The sequence below is a fragment of the Balaenoptera musculus genome, chromosome 15 (genome assembly GCF_009873245.2).
Source record: "Balaenoptera musculus isolate JJ_BM4_2016_0621 chromosome 15, mBalMus1.pri.v3, whole genome shotgun sequence".
Lineage (NCBI taxonomy): Eukaryota > Metazoa > Chordata > Mammalia > Artiodactyla > Balaenopteridae > Balaenoptera > Balaenoptera musculus.
Genome location: NC_045799.1, coordinates 79017866 through 79040614, shown reverse-complemented (window position 1 = coordinate 79040614; position 22749 = coordinate 79017866). Strand labels below are relative to the sequence as shown.

The 22749-nt window shown below is 43.0% G+C and overlaps 1 protein-coding gene across 1 annotated transcript in view; it reads right to left on the bottom strand.

Moving 5' to 3' along the window:
• Positions 1-22469, bottom strand: part of NSUN5 (NOP2/Sun RNA methyltransferase 5) — a 34114-nt gene extending 11645 nt beyond the window's left edge. Inside the window, exons 1-4 of the mRNA XM_036824923.1 lie at positions 22314-22469; positions 22081-22203; positions 21381-21555; positions 21176-21284 (exon numbers count right to left, since the gene is read on the bottom strand). Of these exons, the coding sequence (XP_036680818.1) occupies positions 21176-21284; positions 21381-21555; positions 22081-22203; positions 22314-22406 (500 nt within the window). The 5' untranslated portion in view covers positions 22407-22469. The remainder of the gene's footprint in view (positions 1-21175; positions 21285-21380; positions 21556-22080; positions 22204-22313) is intronic.
• Between the last annotated feature and the right edge of the window lie 280 nt (positions 22470-22749).

The following is a 22749-nucleotide window of genomic DNA, read 5'->3' as shown; positions in this document are numbered from 1 at the left end:
GGAGCCTGATTCCTCCAGCTCCATTTTTGTTTCTCAAGATTGCTTTGGCTATTCGAGGTCTCAAAGGAAACCATAAATAAGACGAGAAGACAACCCTCAGAATGGGAGAAAATATTTGCAAGTGAAGCAACTGACAAAGGACTGCTCTCTAAAATATACAAGCAGCTCATACAACTCAATATCAAAAAAACAAACAACCCAATCAAAAAATGGGCAGAAGACCTAAATAGACATTTTTCTAAAGAAGACATACAGATGGCCAACAAACACATGAAAAGACGCTCAACATCACTATTAGAGAAATGCAAATCAAAATTACGAGGTACCACCTCACACTGGTCAGAATGGCCATCATCAAAAAACCTACAAACAATAAATGCTGGAGAGGGTGTTGAGAAAACGGAACCCTCATGCACTGTTGTTGGGAATGTAAATTGATTCAGCCACAATGGAAAACAGTATGGAGTTTCCTTAAAAAACTAAAAACAGAACTATCATATGACCCAACAATCCCACTACTGGGCATATACCCACAGAAAACCGTAATTCAAAAAAACATATGCACCCCAATGTTCATTTCAGCACTATTTACAACAGCCAGGACATGGACGCAACCTAAATGTCCATCAACAGAGGAAAGGATAAAGAAGATGTGGTACATATATACAATGGAATATTACTCAGCCATAAAAAGGAATGAAATTGGGTCATTTGTAGAGACGTGGATGGACCTAGAGAATGTCATACAGAGTGAAGTCAGAAAGAGAAAACCAAATATCTTATAATAACGCATATATGTGGGATCCAGAAAATGGTATAGGTGCTTGCAAAGCAGAAATAGAGACACAGACGTTGAGAACAAATGTATGGATAGCAAGGGGGAAAGGGGTGGGGTGGGAGGAAGTGAGAGACTGGGATTGACACATATACATTATTGATACTATGTATAAAACAGACAACTGGTGAGAACATACTGTATAGCACAAGGAACTCTACCTAATGCACTGTGGTAACCTAAATGGGAAGGAAGTCCAAAGGGAGGGGATATCTGTATGTGTATGGCTGATTTCATTCTGTTGTGCAGTGGAGGCTAACACACATTGTAAAGCAACTATACTCCAATAAAAACTAATTTAAAAAAATCAATCTGAAAAAACAACATAAGAGAATACTATGAACAAACAGTTACATGCCAACAAAAGACAACCTAGAAGAAATGGATAAACTTCTAAAAACATACACTCCTACAAGACTGAATCAGGAAGAAACAGACAATCTGAAGAGACCAATCACTAGTAGTAAAATTGAATCAGTAATCAAAAAACTCCCAGCAAACAAAAGTCCAGGACCAGATGGTTTCACAGGGGAATTCTACCAAATATATAAGGAAGAGCTAATACCTATCCTTCTCAAACTATTACGAAAAACTGAAGACAGAACACTCCCATATTCATTCTACAAGGTCACCATTACCCTGCTACCAAAACCAGACAAAGAAACACTCCAAAAAAAAGAGAAAATTACAGGCCAATATCTCTGATTAATATGGATGCAAAAATCCTCAACAAAATATTCGCAAGCTGAATTCAACAATATATAAAAAGGATCATACACCATAATCAAGTGGTATTTATTCCAGGGATGGTTCAATATCCCCAAATCAATCAATGTGATACACCACATCAACAAAAGGAAGGATAAAAATCACAAGACCATCTCAATAAATGCAGAAAAAGCATCTGAAAAAATTCAACATCTATTCATGATGAAAACTCTCATCAAAGTTGGTATTAAAGGAACATATCTCAACATAACAAAGTCTGTATATGACAAACCCATTGAGTATATCATACTCAATGGGGAAAAGCTGAAAGCTTTTCCTCTAAAATCAGGAATAAGACAAGGATGCCCACTCTAGCCACTTCTATTTAACACAGTACTGGAAGTCCTATCCAAAGCAATCAGACAAGAAAAAGAAATAAAAATGCATCCAAATTGGAAGGGAAGTAAAACTATCACTATTTACAGATGACAAGATAAAGAAAACCCTAAAGTTGCCACAAAAAAACTATTCATTAGAACTAAATAATGAATCCAGTAAAGTTGCAGGGTATAAGATTATCATTATACACTTTTCTGTGCACTAATAATGAACTATTAGAAAGAGAAAGCAAGAAAACAATCCTGTTCAAAAGTGCATCAAAAAGAATTAAATACCTAGGAATAAACTTAACCACAGAGGTAAAAGACCTATACTGTGAAAACTATGACACTGATGAAGGAAACTGAGATGATACAAAGAAATGGAAAGATACCCATACTAAGGGATTGGAAGAATTAAAATTGTTAAAATATCCAGACTATCCAAAACAATCTCCAGAATTAATGCAATCCCTATCAAAATACCCATGACATTTTTCATAGAACTAGAACAAATAATCTTAAAGTTTATATGGAACCACAAAAGACCCTGAATAGCCAAAGCAATCTTGAGAAAAAAGAACAAAGCTGGAGATATGAAGCTCCCAGACTTCAGACTCTACTACAAAGCTACACTAATCAAAACAGTAAGGTACTGGCCAAAAAACAGACACATAGATCAATGAAACAGAACAGAGAGCCCAGAAATAAACCCACAAACTTATGGTCAATTAATCTATGACAACAGAGGCAAGAATATACAAAAGGGAAAAGACAAAGTCTCTTCAATAGGTGGTGCTAGGAAAACCAGACAGCTATATGTAAAAGAATGAAATTAGAACATTTTCTCACACCATATACAAAAATAAACTCAAATCAATTAAAGACCTACATGTAAGACGAGAAACCAAAAAACTCCTAGAAGAAAACATAGGCAGAACACTCTTTGACATAAATTGTAGGGGAATTTGCTGGCGGTCCAGTGGTTAGGACTCTGTCCTTCCACTGCAGGGGGCACGGGTTCAATCCCTGGTCAGGGAACGAACAAAGATTCTACAAGCTGCGTAGCAAAGCCAAAAAAAAAAAAAAAAACTAGCAATTTTTTTTTTTGATCTGTCTCCTACGGCAAAGGAAACAAAATAAAAAATAAATAAACAGGACTAGTTAAACTTAAAAGCTTTGGCACAGCAAAGGAAACCACTGACAAAATGAAAAGACAACCTACTGAATGACAGAAAATATTCACAAATGATATGACTGATAGGGATTAATATCCAAAAACATATAAACAGCTAAGACAACTCAACATCAAAAATACAAACAACCCGATTAAAAAAACGGGGAGAAGGCATGAATAGACATTTTTCCAAAGAAGACATACAGATGGCCAACAGGCATATGAAAAGATGCTCAACATTGCTAATCAGAGACATGCAAATCAAAACCACAATGAGATATCACCTCACACCCATCAGCCGTCAGAAAGGCCATCATCAAAAAGAACACAAATAACAAATGTTGGCAAGGATGTGGAGAAAAGGGAACTCTAGTACACTGCTGGTGGGAATGTAAATTGGTGCAGCCACTATGGAAAAACAGTATGAAGGTCACTCAAAAAACTAAAAATATAACTACCATATGATCCAGCAATTCTACTCCTGGGTATATATGTGAAGAAAATGAAGTAACACTAATTTGAAAAGATATGTGCACTCCAATGTTCATAGCAGCATTATTTACAATAGCCAAGATACTGAAGCAACCTCAGTGTCCATCGATAGATGAATGGATAAAGAAAATGTGGCATACATACACAATGGACTATTACTCTGCCATAAAGAATGAAATTCTGCCATTTGCAACAACGTGGACAAACTTGGAGGGTATTATGCTTAGTGAAATAGAGAAAGACAAATTCTGTATGTTATCACTTACATGTGGAATGTGAAAATAAATTAACAAATACAACAAAACAGAAACAGATTCACAGATATAGAGAACACCACAGTGGTTACCAGTGGGGAGGGGGAAGGAGGGAGGGGCAAGATAGAGGTAGGGGATTAAGAGGTACGGTACAGATAATGTAGCCAATATTTTATAATAACTTTAAATGGAGTATAATCTATAAAAATATTGAATCACTATGTTGTGTATCTGAAACTAATATAATATTGTAAATTGACTACACTTCAACTTAGGAAAAAAAAACCAGTACGGTATTGGCATGAATACAGACACAGATCAACGAATCAGAATAGAGAACCCAGAAATTAACCCACAAATATATGGTCAAGTATACAGTTAAGGAGCCAAGAATATACAATGAGGAAAGGACAGTCTCCTCAATAGATGGCATTGAGAAAACTGGACAGCTGCAAATAAAAGAATGAAACTGGACCACTATCTTACACCGCATACAATAAACTAACTCAAAATGGATTAAAGACTTGAATGTATGCAGCATATTACTCAGCTATAAAAAAGAATGAAATCTTGCCATTTGTTGACAACATGGATGGACCTAGGGGTTATTATACTAAGTGAAATAAGTCAGACAGAGAAAGAAAAATACTATATGATTTCACTTATATGTGGAATGTAGAAAAAAAACCAAATGAATAAACATAACAAAACAGAAACAGAGTTACAGATACCGAGAACAGGTGATTGCCAGAGGGGAGGAGGGTGGCAGGGAGGAGAGAAATAGGTGAGGGAGATTAAGAGGTACAAGCTTCCAGTTACAAAAAAAATGAGTCGGTCTTCCCTGGTGGCACAGTGGTTAAGAATCCGCCTGCCAATGCAGGGGACACGGGTTCGAGCCCTGGTCCGGGAAGATCCCACACGCCGCGGTGCAACTAAGCCTGTGTGCCACAACTACTGAGCCTGCACTTTAGAGCCCACGAGCCACAACTACTGAGCCCACATGCCACAACTACTGAAGCCCGCGTGCCTAGAGCCCATGCCCCACAACAAGAGAAACCACTGCAACAAGAAGCCCGTGCACCGCAACGAAGAGTAGCCCCTGCTTGCTGCAACTAGAGAAAGCCCGCGTGCAGCAACGAAGACCCAATGCAGCCAAAAATAAATAAATTAAATAAATAAATTTTTTAAAAAAATGAGTCATGGGTATGAAATGTACAGTATGGGAAATATAGTCAATAACTATGTAATATCTTTGTATGGTGATGGATGGTAACTAGACTTATCAATTGTGGTGATCGTTTTGAAATGTATAGAAATATCAAATCGCTATGCTGTGTAACATGAATTACACGTGTTTTTGAATTACTTCAAAAACAAACAAACCAACTCATAGAAAATGAGATCAGATTTGCAGTTACCAGAGATGAGGGGGAACTGGATGAAGGTAGTCAAAAGGTACAAACTTCCAGTTATACAATAAATAAAGTATTAGGAACGTAACATACACCATGATAAATATAACTAATACTGATATATGTTATATATGAAAGTTGTTAAGAGAATAAATCCTAAGAGTTCTCATCACAAGGAAAAATATATTTCTTTTCCATCTCTTTCACTCTGTATCTATGTTAGATGATAGATGTTCACTAAACTTGCTGTGGTCACCATTTCATGATGTATATAAGTGAAATCATTATGCTGTACACCTCAGACTTCTACTGTGCTGTATGTCAATCACATCTCAATAAAACTGAAAGGAAAATAAAAGACTTGTATGTAAAACCTGAAACCATAAAATGCCTAGAAGAAAACAGGTGTAAGCTCCTTTACATCATTCTGGGCAATGATTTCTTGGATTTGACACCAAAAGCAAAGGCAACAAAAGCAAACAAAACAAACAAACACAAAAACCAAGTGACACTACCTCAAAGCTTCTGCACAGCAAAGGAAACCATCAACAAAATGAAAAGGCAATCTATGGAATGGGGGAAAATATTTGCAAATCATGTATCTGATAAGGGCTTAATATCCAAAATACATAGCGAACTCATACAACTCAATAGTTTATAAAAAAAACACCCAATTAAAAAATGGGCAGAGCCTCTAAAGAGACATTTTTCCAAAGAAGACATACAGATGGCCAACAGGTACACTGTATGGTTGTTAGCATAAGTGACACCATCATAAGTCAGGACAGTCTCTCCTGTCCTGCTGACTCTACTCAGGACTGTACTGTGCAGTAAATCATCTCTGCCGTCAAGGGCTTTGTAGTTAATAGATAGTGTTTAATAATCATTAGGACCAGGTGGCCTCTATGCTCTGTTAGTCCCCAAACAATGATGAAAACCTTCGCTGGTGTATTCCCAGCACCCGTGAGACTCATTACCGATTTATAAATCTTGACTTAGGAATGCACGCCCTGTTTCCAAGGACCTACCCGCATACCCTAGGTTAACTATAAAATTGTCCCACTGGCCCCTCTGCTGTGCAGAGTGCAGCAACGAATGCTTCCAGATTGTTGTCTGACCAATCCCATCCTGTAAGTTACCCTATAATAAACTGATCCATTGATTATCTAGACCTGCCGGCCTCATTTTTTGGCCTCAAGATGCCTTCTCAGTTCAGTGGGCACTTTTCATTCCCTCCATCCTCCAACAATTGGCAAGCCAGTCAGGAAACTGAAAACGACACAGGAATGGGTAAAGGGGCAGTAAAGCCCACTGATGGTAGGGGAAATCCCAGTCTGGCCAGCCACTTCCACGTGCAGTGATCTGGCTAGGCCTAGGGAACACTTGCAGCCAGTGTGTGAGTACAGGGATGCCCCCAAACACCAAAGGGCTTATCAGGTGTATCAACTGAAGTGGTGGGAAAGCAAAAAGTGGAAAAACAAAGTAAGCTACTGCATTGCATGACCTTTGTTATGCGCTCTAAGGATTGGCACAGAAAAAGAATTACAGCTCAACAGGGAACTAAGGAAGACTAAAGAGGCGCCGGCATTCGAAAGGGATGTCCAGATGGCATGTTCCACCACTTCAGACATATGTTAAAGAAAATACAACAGGAAGAACATGTTGAAGTGATAACACGTAAGATGCCTAAAATGCAGGGCCACAGGCTGCTCCATTCAAACGTGAGGACCTTTTCACAGGAGAACTGGGACTCCCAGAGGTGGGATCCTTGGGATAACTACATGTCAGAAAATGTGGGCATAACTCTAGAGGAGGAAGACCTGCAGGCACAACCTCTGATCCAAACTACAACACAGGCCACTAGGGAGCCAGGAGATAACCGAGAGGAGGTCCCTAGAAGCCAAGACACAACTGTGCGGGGATATTTCTCCACTGAGTTAGAATTCACTGGCAGGTTTAAACAAAAGAGTAGGAAAGGAATTGCAGCCTGGGTGCTCTGCTCATGGGATACTGGGAGAAATGGTATTATGTTAAATGAGTCAGAAATGTCAAAAATGGCCTTGGTCACAGCACAGCCCACCGTCCAGCAACATCTGTGTGCAGCTGGGTTGGGAGAAACCCAAGGGTGGCTATAGCCACCTTGATTGACTAGATACGTGCAGGTATACACAAGGCTGGGCCACATGAGGGGGATGTGCCGTCCCCACCCTGAAGATGGGCATCTACGCAAGAGTTACAAGAAATAGCGAGGGGAATTGGGAACAAAGCATGCTATCTATGCTCCTAATTTCCGAGAACTTGATGAGGAGTTATTTACAACAGGCATAAAGGATGGTATCCTGCAGTCTACTCTAGGAGCTTGGTACGGGACCTTAGTTTCAGTTTTGGCCCCAATGGTGAATCGACTCATTCAGACGGGGCGGCCATGATAGCTGATCTAAGCAAAACTGAAAAGATCTGGCATAAGGGAAATAGAAGGGGAGATAAAGGCAAAGAGAAAAAAACCAAAAAGTGAGGAAACTAAACAAAGGGGCCCAACTAGAATTTCCCACAATTATGGCAAGACCTGGTTATTAGTGGAACCCCTAAGGAGAATATAGATAACCTAATCCGATCCTTTTAACCTCATGGAAAGCATTACTCTTCTGACAGCAAAAGAAAAAGAGGAACAGGCTTAAGCCTATGCTCCACAGGGGCAGGAAGATAAAGAACAGGGGTGCATACCCCCCACTCCTAGGGGTTAGGGGTGAAGTTAAGGTTGCTCCTTGGTGCAGGCCACAGGGGGCAACTGGAGGTCCCATATTGAACTATTTATTAGTCCCGCACCAATAAACAGACTGTCCTGGCTTTAACAGACACTGTGCCAAGTGCACCCTGATTTATGGGAATCCATCCAAGTTCCAAGGGGAAATAACGAGCCACTGATGGACATGGAGGCCAGAGGTGAGGATGAAACAAGTGAGCCTGTATCTATAAACTGGAAGACCCCCCACCCCCCGGACCCTGCTCGTCCCTTTCTGGTTTATATTTTCCCCATACCCGAGTATATTTCGGGTGTGGATGCCCTGCAGGACCTGGACCTCATCACCACCATGAGCGAGTTCCACTTATGGATCCGAGCAGTCAAGCCTGCAATGGCGGATCACGGTAAACGGGACCCTGTAAAGTTGCCTATCCCGTGGAGAGTGGTGGCAAGAAAACAATACCACCTACCTGGGGGACAGGAAAAAATAACAGCTACCGTCAAGGAATTAGGGAAGGTGGAGGTTAAAAGACCGGCACAAAGCCCGCTAAATAGCCCCATGTGGCTGGTGGAAAAACCAAACCTGGCGCATGATAGTAGATTACAGAGAATTAAACAAGGCAACACCCCCCTATCTATGCAGCAGTTCCAAACACCCCAACTCCTGGATCCAATTCCTCTTCCCTTTAGACAGATCACTGTGTCTTAGGTTTGTCTAATACCTTTTTCAGCACACCCTTAGATAAGGAGTCCCAGGACCAGTTCGCCTTCACGTGGGATGGGAGACAACAGACTTTTACTGTCTTACCCCAAGGTTGTCTGCATCGTCCTGCTGTATGTCATGGGATGGTGGCCTGGGATTTGGAGAACTGGGCTTTCCCTCCCTCTTTAGTTCTCTATCATTACATCGATGACATGTCAAGCTGTGATGTCTTGCGCTCTCTTCCCCAAGCCACTACGCCTCTTCAGGAACATTTAAAAGCACAGGGATGGGAGGCAGACACCAACAAGGTGCAAAGACGGAGACAGTCAGTAAAGCTCTTAGGAGTTACCTGGTCTGGCAAGACTAAAGTGATGCCTGAGGCTGTTTTGATAAAACACAGGTGTATCCCATGCCCTGACATGTAAAAGAACTACAGGTCTTTATAGGTCTACTAGGGTACTGGCACCCTTCTATTCCCCACCTTGCCCAGATATTAAAACCACTATATGCTTTAATGAAAAAGAGAACAATCTGGGACTGGAATACCCCACAAGAGGCTTCTGCAAAGGCCAAGCTGATTGTCCAAGGACTAGGGTGTTAATGCCAGATGCAAGTTGCGAATTGGATTTAAGTATATATCCAGATGGGTTTGGGTGGAGGCTCTGGCAGCAACAAAATGGGAAATAAGTCCCACTAGGAGTTTGGTCTCAATAACGGAAAGGGGCAGAGAACCGGTATGGTCCTAAAGAAAAACAACTGTCAGCAGTTTATCTAGCCTTACGACAAACCAAGGGTCTGACCACCGACCTACCGGCTGACATACAGAATTCCTGCCTGTGTGCGACTGAGCACCTTACAAAGTGCAAGGCTACCTTCAGCAGAAAAGCACCCTCTCCCGGGAGGTGCATGCCTGATTAGGGCCAGTGACCTACAGCGACCCACCAAAGACCCCCGCAACATCACCTGCTGCACCCCCTCTACCACAGGTACAGGGAGATACCGGGATGCCCCCTGCTGATACATGATACACGATGTCAGCTGTAGGGCCGAGCCACTCGGTGGTCCTCCACAGCTGTTTGTTTGGCTCCGGATGTCATCTGGTTCAAGACACTGAACAAAGTAGTCAGTGGGCAGAACCCAGAGCCGCGTGGCTGGCGATTACCCACAAACCCATGCCCCTCAAGCTTGCCACTTGGCATAAAAATAATCGGAAAATATTAAATAAACCTCTGTGGGGGGCTGAATTGAGGGCTGATATCTGGACTGCCTGCGCGCAACCAGGTGCCAGCGTGACCTTATGGCACTCGTCAACTCGGCCTGGTCATCACGAAGCAGCTGCATTAGCAAGAGCTTTGTTGCTGGAAGAATTACAGACCCCCTCTGACATGGCGGACTGGCTCCGTCGAAAGTCGGGACACAGAGGCCCCAAAACTTGGGAAATAGTAAAAAAGCGGCATTTGCCTCTCCAATACACGGACCTCCGCCGAGTCACAGATAAGGATGGCCCTCAGTGTCCTTTGAAGTGCCACCCTCTTCGACACACCCCAGGGTACACTGGACTCTCTGACCGTCCAGTTACCAGATGACAAGCGGACTACATAGGGCCTTTGCCAGTGTCAGAAGGACATAAATATACTCCAACCTGTGCTGACACAGCCACTGGACTGATGCAAACCTTTACCAGTAAGAAAACCTACTAGGCTGCAACAATCAAAGGCCTGTCAAAATTGGAAGTTATGTATGGAACACCAGCCCAAACTGACATGAACAAGGAATCATTTCACTGGACGTGAAATACAAGAGTGGGCAGAAACCCCGAGAAATACTTTGAATTTTCCATCTACCATACAATCCCACCGCAGCTGGCCTTATAGAGCATGTCAATGACATGTCAGAAGCCACGTTAAAAGCCCCATCTCCTGACTGCACGTGAAGAGGTTGGTCCCTCCCCACCCCCTCCACGTTGAGGTCTGAAACTATCAGACGATTAAATGCTGCCCCCAGGATGACAACCTGCAGATGAATGGCTACCTGACCAGAAGCCAAGAGCCTGAGAGTGCAGGCTCAGCAGGGAGGCCTTAAGCCTACCCTGGAGGAAGGTCTCCTTTCAACACTGCCACAGGACCTCTAACCTAGTGTTACTGTAATTCATTAGCATTTAAATTGGCCTCCCCCTCCCAGGTGGCTTGGTATCCTAATCCCTTGGGGCTTGGGACTTGCCTGGGTATTGCCTTCCTTCAATCAGGCCTTTTATATGGGAATGGGCCCCACACAGACCCAAATCTCCTCTCCAAAGCATTAGCACAATGAGCTGAAGTGGGTTTGCTCATGTGGGTTCCTGCTGAGGCCCCAGGTCCTGAAAACATTAAAGGACAAAATGTGTCATACCACCTGCCAGGAAAAAGGCCAAAACCAGGGGTGGTTTTGGCCAATGGTGATCAAACAGCTACAGTGCTACTCACAAATGAGGATCTGCCTACCTTTCACCCCTGAAACATCTGTCTTATCACTCATAGTGTTTGCCTCATAGACTCCCTGGATCTGGTTACCGGAAATGTCCTCCTCTCCTGGGCCTCAACATATGCGAAGGTCCACAATCGCTCTGAGTGCTGGGTCTGCGGCCTGTCTCCAATGCAGAGGAGATGCTGTGGACAGTTCATCTGTCCCACAGAACGGAACAATGGCTTGGTGACCAAAATCCCCTTGGTGATCCGGTTCCTATACATGAAAGTTCTTTTTGATTATAGTGACTCTAAACAATCTGTTTTTTCCCTGGTGCAAAACCGGTCAAGTAATCCCTGGATTCCCACAGCTTATATTGGGATGGCTTAGTGTGGCTGGGGGCTGCACACGGAGTCTTGATGTCCAGAGCCCCCACCTGCATAGGAAGGACCAATCACACCCAAACAAATCACAGACGTATGGGGGGCTTCCCTTTTAAGTCTGCTGAGGAACTCACAACATATTAAATGATGAATGGACAGGAACGGAAGCAGCTTCCTACAGAACAGGCAACTTCACGGCTCCCAAACAAGGGATCTGGAAATGTGGAGCTTATTTGTGGCCTTACTTGCCCTATGAGTGAACGGGCCAATGCGCCTTCCCTTCTGGGCCGTACATACACCTCTTTACCAGGAGTTCCCTATAACCTTCCTGCTATTAAGTCCAGGTGGTGGGCCCATCATAGTATGTCATGGTGGGAATGGCGGACAAACGAGAAAACCAGTGTAAGTGTTAAACTAGAAACCCAGGTGTTAGCAATTTACCCCATCAGCTTTGAATGACTCCCATCTCTCCATGAAACCAGAAAACCACTCAAACGAGAAAGGTGGTGCTACAAAACCATATGGCCTTAGATATGCTGACAGCCTCACAGGGAAGGACATGCACCTTAACTGGGCAAGAATGCTGCATTTACACCTTCACGTGAATCCAACATAACTGATTAACACTCCCATATGAAAACAGTCATTAATCGAATGGATGAAATCCCCTTTGCTGATGCTTTACCCACTGGCTTACTTCTCTCCCAGGTAAATGGAGAACCATAGTTCTTAGTATACTTTTGTTTATTAGGAACCCTTTGTTCTTGCTACTTCTTATAACTGTTGCTTTGGGCTAGGGATACAAAAGCCACCTCTCGTCAAGATGTCAGGGGTGGAGTATATGGCGGTTAACATAACTGCCACAATCTTGGGCCCTTACAGTTTCTCCTGTCCTTTGGCTGATCCTACCCAGAACTGTACTGTGCAGTAAATCACTTCTCTGTCATCAAGGCCTTTGCAGTCAATAGTGTTAATAATCATTAGGACCAGGTGGCCTCTGTGCTCTGTGAGTCCCCAATGATGAAAACCTTCACTGACATATTCCCAGTGCCCACAGGACTAGTTACCCGTTCATGAATCTTGACGTAAGAACGCACGTCCTGCCTCCAAGCACCTACCCCCATACCCTAAGTTAACTATAAAATTGTCCCAATGGCCCCTCGGTGGTGCACAGTACAGGTGTGAATGCTCCCGGATCGCTGTCCGCCTGATCCAGATCCCATCCTGTGAGTAAGTTACCCTCTAATAAACGGATCCATTGATTATCTGGAGCTGCCTGCCTCGTTTTCAGTCTCAAGATGCCTTCTCAGTTCGATGGGCGCTTTTGGTTCCCGCTGTCCTCCAACATATGTGAAAAGATATTCTACATCACTAATCATCAGGGAAATGCAAATCAAAACCAAAATATCGGAGAGGAACTAAGGTGGTGGAGTAGAAGGACGTGCTCTCACTCCCTCTTGTGAGAACACCAGAATCACAACTAGCTGCTGGACAATCATTGACTGGAAGACACTGGAACTCACCAGAAAAGATACCCCACATCCAAAGACAAAGGAGAAGCCACAATGAGACGGTAGGAGGGGTGCAATCACAGTAAAATCAAATCCCTTAACTGCTGGGTGGGTGACTCACAGACTGGAGAACACTTATACCACAGAAGTCCACCCACTGGAGTGAAGGTTCTGAGCCCCACGTCAGGCTTTCCAACCTGGGGGTCCGGCAACGGGAGGAGGAATTCCTAGAGAGTCAGACTTTGAAGCCTAGTGGGATTTGATCGCAGGACTTCAACAGGACTGGGGGAAAGAAGAGACTCCACACTTGGAGGGCACACACAAAGTAGTGTGTGCATCGGGACCCAGGGGAAGGAGCAGTGACCCCATAGGAGACTGAACCAGACCTACCTGCTAGTGTTGGAAGGTCTCCTCCAGAGGCCGCGGGTGGCTGTGGCTCACCTGGTGACAAGGACACTGGCAGCAGAAGTTCTGGTAAGTACTCCTTGGCGTGAGCCCTCCCAGAGTCTGTCATTAGCCCCACCAAAGAGCCCAGGTAGACTCCAGTATTGGGTTGCCTCAGGCCAAACAACCAACAGGGAAGGAACCCAGCCCCACCAATCAGCAGTCAGGTGGATTAAAGTTTTACTAAGCTCTGCCCACCAGAGCAACAGTCAGCTCTATGCACCACCAGTCCCTCCCATCAGGAAACTTACACAAGCCTCTTAGATAGCCTCATCCACCAGAGGGCAGACAGCAGGAGCAAAAAGAAATACAATCCTGCAGCCTGTGGAACAAAAACCACATTCACGGAAAGATAGACAAGATGAAAAGGCAGAGGGCTATGTACCAGATGAAGGAACAAGATAAAACCCCAGAAAGACAACTAAATGAAGTGGAGATAGGCAACCTTCCAGAAAAAGAATTCAGAATAATGATAGTAAAGATGATCCAGGACCTCAGAAAAAGAATGGAGGCAAAGATCGAGAAGATGCAAGAAATGTTTAACAAAGACCTAGAGGGCTTCCCTGGTGGCGCAGTGGTTGAGAATCTGCCTGCCAATGCAGGGGACACGGGTTCAAGCCCTGGTCTGGGAAGATCCCACATGCCGTGGAGCAACTAGGCCCGTGAGCCACAACTACTGAGCCTGTGCGTCTGGAGCCTGTGCTCTGCAACAAGAGAGGCCGCGATAGTGAGAGGCCCGTGCACTGCGATGAAGAGTGGCCCCCGCTTGCCACAACTAGAGAAAGCCCTCGCACAGAAACGAATACCCAACACAGCCAAAAATAAAAATAAATTAATTAAAAAAAAAAAACAAAAAACAAAGACCTAGAATAATTACAGAACAAACAAACAGGGATGAACAATACAATAACTGAAATGAAAACTACACTAGAAGGAATCAACAGCAGAATAACTGAGGCAGAAGAATGGATAAGTGACCTGGAAGACAGAATGGTGGAATTCACTGCTGCAGAACAGAATAAAGAAAAAAGAATGAAAAGAAATGAAGACAGCCTAAGAGACCTCTGGGACAACATTAAACGCAACAACATTCGCATTATAGGGGTCCCAGAAGGAGAAGAGAGAGAGAAAGGACCAGAGAAAATATTTGAAGAGATTATAGTCGAAAACTTCCCTAACATGGGAAAGGAAATAGCCACCCAAGTCCAGGAAGCACAGAGAGTCCCATACAGGATAAACCCGAGGAGAAACATGCCAAGACATATAATAATCAAACTGGCAAAAATTAAAGACAAAGAAAAATTATTGAAAGCAGCAAGGGAAAAATGACAAATAACATACAAGGGAACTCCCATAAGGTTAACAGCTGATTTCTCAGCAGAAACTCTACAAGCCAGAAGGGAGTGGCATGATATACTTAAAGTGATGAAAGAACCTACAACCAAGATTACTCTACCCGACAGGGATCTCATTCAGATTCGACAATGGAGAAATCAAAAGCTTTACAGACAAGCAAAAGCTAAGAGAATTCAGCACCACCAAACCAGCTCTACAACAAATGCTAAAGGAACTTCTCTAAGTGGGAAACACAAGAGAATAAAGGGACCTACAAAAACAAACCCAAAACAATTAAGAAAATGGTCATAGGAACATACATATCGATAATTACCTTAAACGTGAATGGATTAAATGCTCCAACCAAAAGACACAGGCTTGATGAATGGATACAAAAACAAGACCCATATATATGCTGTCTACAAGAGACCCACTTCAGACCTAGGGACACATACAGACTGAAAGTGAGGGGATGGAAAAAGATATTCCATGCAAATGGAAATCAAAAGAAAGCTGGAGTAGCAATACTCATATCAGATAAAATAGACTTTAAAATAAAGAATGTTACAAGAGACAAGGAAGGACACTACATAATGATCAAGAGATCAATCCAAGAAGAAGAGATAACAATTATAAATATATATGCACCCAACATAGAAGCACCTCAATACATAAGGCAACTGCTAACAGCTCTAAAAGAGGAAATCGACAGTAACACAATAATAGTGGGGGACTTTAACACCTCACTTACACCAATGGACAGATCATCCAAAATGAAAATAAATAAGGAAACAGAAGCTTTAAATGATACAACAGACCAGATAGATTTAATTGATATTTATAGGACATCCCATCCAAAAACAGCAGATTACAATTTCTTCTCAAGTGCACATGGAACATTCTCTAGGATAGATCACCTCTTGGGTCACAGATCAAGCCACAGTAAATTTAAGAAAACTGAAATCATATCAAGCATCTTTTCTGACCACAATGCTATGAGATTAGAAATGAATTACAGGGCTTCCCTGGTGGCACAGTGGTTGAGAGTCTGCCTGCCAACGCAGGCGACACGGGTTCGAGCCCTGGTCAGGGAAGATCCCACATGCCACAGAGCAGCTGGGCCCGTGAGCCACAATTACTGAGCCTGCACGTCTGGAGCCTGTGCTCCACAAGAGAGGTCGCGACAGTGAGAGGCCCGCGCACCGCGATGAGGAGCGGCCCCCACTTGCCACAACTAGAGAAAGCCCTCGCACAGAAACGAAGACCCAACACAGCCATAAATTAAATAAATAAATAAATAAAATGACATCGTTTTAAAAAAAAGAGAGAGAAATGAATTACAGGGAAAAAAACGTAAAAAACACAAACACATGGAAGCTAAACAATACATTACTAAATAACCAAGAGATCACTGAAGAAACCAAAGAGGAAATCAAAAAATACCTAGAAACAAATAACAATGAAAACACAACAATCCAAAACCTATGGGATGCAGCAAAACCAGTTCTAAGAGGGAAGTTTATAGCTATACAAGCTTACCTCACGAAACAAGAAAAATCTCAAATAAACAATCTAACCTTACAGCTAAGGAACTAGAGAAAGAAGAACAAAGAAAACCCAAAGTTAGCAGAAGGAAAGAAATCATAAAGATCAGATCAGAAATAAATGAAATAGAAACAAAGAAAACAATAGCAAAGATCAATAAAACTAAAAGCTGGTTCTTTGAGAAGATAAACAAAATTGATAAACCATTAGCCAGACTCATCAAGAAAAAGAGGGAGAGGACTCAAATCAATAAAATTAGAAGTGAAAAAGGAGAAGTTACAACAGACACCACAGAAATACAAAGCATCCTAAGAGACTACTACAAGCAACTCTACGCCAATAAAATGGACAACCTGGAAGAAATGGACAAATTCTTAGAAAGATATAACCTTCCAAGACTGAACCAGAAAGAAATAGAAAATATGAACAGACCAATCACAAGTAATGAAATTGAAACTGTGGTTAAAAATCTTCCAACAAACAAAAGTCCAGGACCAGATGGCTTCACAGGTGAATTCTATCAAACATTTAGAGAAGAGCTAACACCCATCCTTCTCAAACTCTTCCAAAAAATTGCAGAGGAAGGAACACTCCCAAACTCATTCTATGAGGCCACCATCACCCTGATACCAAAACCAGACAAAGATACTACAAAAAAAGAAAATTACAGACCAATATCACTGATGAATATAGATGCAAAAATCCTCAACAAAATACTAGCAAACAGAATCCAACAACACATTAAAAGGATCATACACCATGATCAAGTGGGATTTATCCCAGGGATGCAAGGATTCTTCAATATACGCAAATCAATCAATGTGATACACCATATTAACAAACTGAAGCATAAAAACCATATGATCATCTCAATAAATGCAGAAAAAGCTTTTGACAAAATTCAACACCCATTTATGATAAAAACTCTCCAGAAAGTGGGCATAGAGGGAACCTACCTCAGCATAATAAAGGCCATATACGACAAACCCACAGCAAACATCATTCTCAATGGTGAAAAAGTGAAAGCATTTCCTCTAAGATCAGGAACAAGACAAGGATGTCCACTCTCACCATTATTATTCAACATAGTTTTGGAAGTCCTAGCCACGGCAGTCAGAGAAGAAAAAGAATTAAAAGGAATACAAATTGGAAAAGAAGAAGTAAAACTGTCACTGTTTGCAGATGACATGATACTATACATAGAGAATCCTAAAAATGCCACCAGAAAACTACTAGAGCTAATCAATGAATTTGGGAAAGTTGCAGGATACAAAATTAATGCACAGAAATCTCCTGCATTCCTATACACTAATGGTGAAAAGTCTGAAAGAGAAATTAAGGAAACACTTCCATTTACCATTGCAACAAAAAGAATAAAATACCTAGGAATAAACCTACCTAGGGAGACAAAAGACCTGTATGCAGAAAACTATAAGACACTGATGAAAGAAATTAAAGATGATACCAACAGGGCTTCCCTGGTGGTGCAGTGGTTGAGAATCTGCCTGCTAATGCAGGAGACATGGGTTCGTGCCCTGGTCTGGGAAGATCCCACATGCCGCGGAGCAGCTGGGCCTGTGAGCCACAATTACTGAGCCTGCGCGTCTGGAGCCTGTGCTCCGCAACAAGAGAGGCCGCGATAGTGAGAGGCCCGTGCACCGCGATGAAGAATGGCCCCCACTTGCCGCAACTGGAGAAAGCCCTCTCACAGAAACGAAGACCCAGCACAGCAATCAATCAATCAATCAATCAATTAAATAAATAAATAAATAAAAATAAAAAATAAATTTAAAAAAAAAAAAAAAGATGATACCAACAGATGGAGAGATATACCATGTTCTTGGACTGGAAGAATCAACATTGTAAAAATGACTATACTACCCAAAGCAATCTACAGATTCAATGCAATCCCTATCAAATTACCAATGGCATTCTTTACGGAACTAGAACAAAAAGTCTTAAAATTTGTATGGAGACACAAAAGACCCCGAACAGCCAAAGCAGTCTTGAGGGAAAAAAACGGAGCTGGAAGAATCAGACTCCCTGACTTCAGACTATACTACAAAGCTACAGTAATCAAGACAATATGGTACTGGCACAAAAACAGAAACATAGATCAATGGAACAGGATAGAAAGCCCAGAGAGAAACCCACGCACCTATGGTCAACTAATCTATGACAAAGGAAGCAAGGATATACAATGGAGAAAAGACAGCCTCTTCAATAAGTGGTGCTGGGAAAACTGGACAGCTACATGTAAAAGAATGAAATTAGAACACGCCCTAACACCATACATAAAAATAAACTCAAAATGGATTCGAGACCTAAATGTAAGACCAGACACTATAAAACTCTTAGAGGAAAACACAGGAACAACACTCTTTGACATAAATCACAGCAAGATCTTTTTCGATCCACCTCCTAGAGTAATGGAAATAAAAACGAAAATAAACAAATGGGACCTAATGAAACTTCAAAGCTTTTGCACAGCAAAGGAAACCATAAACAAGATGAACAGACAACCCTCAGAATGGGAGAAAATATTTGCAAACGAATCAACGGACAAAAGATTAATCTCCAAAATATATAAACAGCTCATGCAGCTCAATATTAAAGAAACAAACCCAATCCAAAAATGGGCAGAAGACCTAAATAGACATTCCTCCAAAGAAGACATACAGGTGGCCAAGAAGCACATGAAAAGCTGCTCAACATCACTAATTATTAGAGAAATGCAAATCAAAACTACAATGAGGTATCATCTCACACCAGTTAGAATGGGCATCATCAGAAAATCTACAAACAACAAATGCTGGAGAGGGTGTGGAGAAAAGGGAACTCTCTTGCATTGCTGTTGGGAATGTAAATTGATACAGCCACTATGGAGAACAGTATGGAGGTTCCTTAAAAAACTAAAAGTAGAACTACCATATGATCCAGCAATCCCACTACTGGGCATATACACAGAGAAAACCATAATTCAAAAAGACACACGCACCCCAATGTTCATTGCAGCACTATTTACAATAGCCAGGTCATGGAAGCAACCTAAATGCCCATCGACAGACGAATGGATAAAGAAGGTGTAGTACATGTATACAATGGAGTATTACTCAGCCATAAAAAGGAACGAAATTGGGTCATTTGTAGAGATGTGGATGGATCTAGAGACTGTCATACAGAGTAAAGTAAGTCAGAAAAAGAAAAACAAATATTGTATATTAACACATATATGTGGAACCTAGAAAAATGGTACAGATGAACCAGTTTGCAGGGCAGAAATTGAGACACAGATGTAGAGAACAAACATATGGACATCAAGGGGGGAAAGTGGCGTGGGGGAGGGGGGTGGTGGTGTGATGAATTGGGAGATTGGGATTGACATATATACACTAGTATGTATAAAACAGATAACTAATAAGAACCTGCTGTATAAAAACAACAACAACCAAAAAAAAAAAAACCCAAAATATCACTTCACACCTGTTAGAATGGCTATTATCAAAAAGATAAGAAATAACAAGTGTTGGCAAAGATGTAGAGAAAAGGGAACACTTGTGCACTGTTGGTTAGAACATAAATTCGTGCAGCCACTATGGAAAACAGTATGGAGGCGCCTTAAAAATTAAAAATAGCACTACCATACAATCCATCAATTCTACTTCTGGGTGTTTATCCAAAGAACACAAAAACACTCAAAGAGATACATGCATCCCCATGTTCATTGCAGCACTATTTACAACAGCCAAGTCATGGAAATAACATAAGTGTCCATCAATGGAAGAAGTGGATAAAGAAATTGATACATATACACAACAGAATATTATTTAGCCATTGAAAAGAATAAAATCTTGCCATTTGCGACAACATGGATGGACCCTGACGGCATTATGCTAAATGAAGTAAGTCACACACAGAGAGACATACATTATATGATTTCACTTTTATGTGGAATCTAAAACAAAAACAAAAAACCAAGCTCATAAATACAGAGAACAGACTTGTGGTCACCAGAGACAGGGGGTGGGGTACAGGTGAGCGAAATGGGTGAAGGTTGTCATAGGGTACAAATTTCCAGTTATAAAATACGTCCCGGGAATGTAATGTGCAGCATGGTGACTACGGTTAATAATATTTAAAAGCTGCTAAGAGAATAAATGTTGAAAGTGCTCATCCAAAGGAAAAAAAATTCACAACTATGTATGGTGACGGATGCTAACTAGGCTTGTTCTAGTGACCATTACGCAATACGTGCAAATATCAAGTCATCACATTGTACACCTGAAACTAATAACGTGTTATATGTCAATTTTAAAAAAGGATGCTGCAAAATAATCCAATAATGCATAAAATAAAGCACACTGTTTTGGCAGTATTTCTCTTAAATCTTAAATTTTGAATAAATAACTTAACATTAAAAAAAAAAACCAGTGCAGAGTTCAAAAGAAAGATGAATTTGGTTTGACACGTGCTGCGACTGTGGTGTCTGTGAAGCAGTAACATGAACCTGAGAGGAGAAAAACAGGACAGAAATCTAGACTGGGAGATAGAATGATCAGGTGAGAAATAGGAGTCAGAGCCAGAGAAGAAATTGAGGGATACATTTAGAAAAATGTATCAGTAAAACAGGGCTCCCAAGAGAAGCACTGTTTAAAGGGTGAAGGAAGACAGGCCTTGAAAGGAAATGGAGAAACTGCTGGAAAAGTAGGAAGAAAACCTGGGCGCAGTCACAACCACCCTGACTCTCTCCCCACCGACCCCTTTCCCCAGGCTCCTTCCTAGATGAGGGCAGCCAGTCACGGTTCTAAACTCACCTGGAAGCCCGACCCTGGTAGGAGAAACCTTGTCTCTTAAAATAATCAACTGCATCCTCCGAGCAGGTCTTCAGAGTGTTCACTCGCACAAATCGAGGCACCTGGGAGGCTAGGAAACCATCAGCAGTGAGTGGGCAGGAACATGGATGGCCCTCTCCTGAGGGCCCAATGGCTATCTCCACCTCCACAACTCCTTCCAGCTCACCTGGGCCAGGTTTGGATCCCCCTTCCAACAGGTCCTCATTCTGGCTCACACCTCGGCGAACCTTGAGCCGGGCCAACTCGGCCTTCAGCCTTGCCTGGTGCCGGTCCAGCAGAGGCTTCCATCGGCCCCCGCGCCCTTTAAAGCCTCTTCCCAGCAATAACTCATATACTAGCACCTGGGGATGGGGAAAGGAAGACAGAAAACCTTGAGCATGAATATCTTGGAACGCCACAGTGTTGGAACTGGAAGAGCTAAACAGACCACCTGTCAAGACGGTAACAGGTAAAAGTGAGATACCTTATTCAAGGTCACACAAGAAATTAATGGCAGATACACGATTTGAACCTAGTGCCTTGCTTCCCAGTCCTGAACCCTTTCCCCATGGCTTCTCACCAGGAAAGCTCTGGATCCCAACCCTCCTCCCTGGTCAACATCACCGTTTTGTTTTACCTAGAGAGTCCCTACCGCCGCTACTTTGCACTTCCGTTCTTTACCTTTCACACAAGGCTCGAAGGCAAAGCATGTTCATCTCACCTCAATTCATAACCCAGCTAGGGGCTGCGCCTCCTCATTTCAGAGGAGCGACTTGACAGAGTCACACCGCGCACGGTGGCGGAGCTGGGACCGGGTTAGGAGGGGCTCACCCCGCCCGCCCCGCCCCACCGCACCCCACCCCACCGCACCCCACCCCACCCGTCACCTTGGCCAGGTGCGGCCGCAGCTTCTTCTCGGCGCGGAGGAGGCCGGCGCTGGCGATCACGGCGTCCAGCACGGCGGAGTAGCGCTGCGTCTCGCACACCAGCGCGTACAGCTGTTTCACGTTCTGTGCGCGGCCGAGAGAACCCAGATGAGGCGGGGGCCGGGCCGGGGGGAGGCCCCCTCCCCGCCAGGCTCCCCTCCCGGGTCCGAACTCCGAACCCCGTACGCCGCTACCTGGAAGCTGCTGCCGTACACCAGCCCCTTGAGGGAGCCCTGGCGACTCTCCACGCCGGCCAGTACGGCCGCCGCCGCCGCGTACAGCGCCATACTCCGCACCCACGCGTGCGCCTTTACGGCTCTGTCGCAAAGCGCGCCCGGCTCCGCGCCGCCCATCCCGCCCGGACTTCCGGGGTCAAAGGGCACGGAGGTTCCGGATCCGGGAGCCACAGTGCCCATCCAGGTATCCCCAGGGCGTGTGCCAGTTGCCTGGCAGGGAGTGGAGGCCGACGCTGGGAGCCCGGTTCACCACTTCTTAGTAGCTCTTCTCTTTTTTCGTTCAATCTTTGCCGATTTCACAGGCAAACAATGAGATTTTATTGATGTTTTAATTTCTGGGATTGAGGTTGAATATTTTCATATATTATTGGTCATTTGTATTTCTGTTGTGACA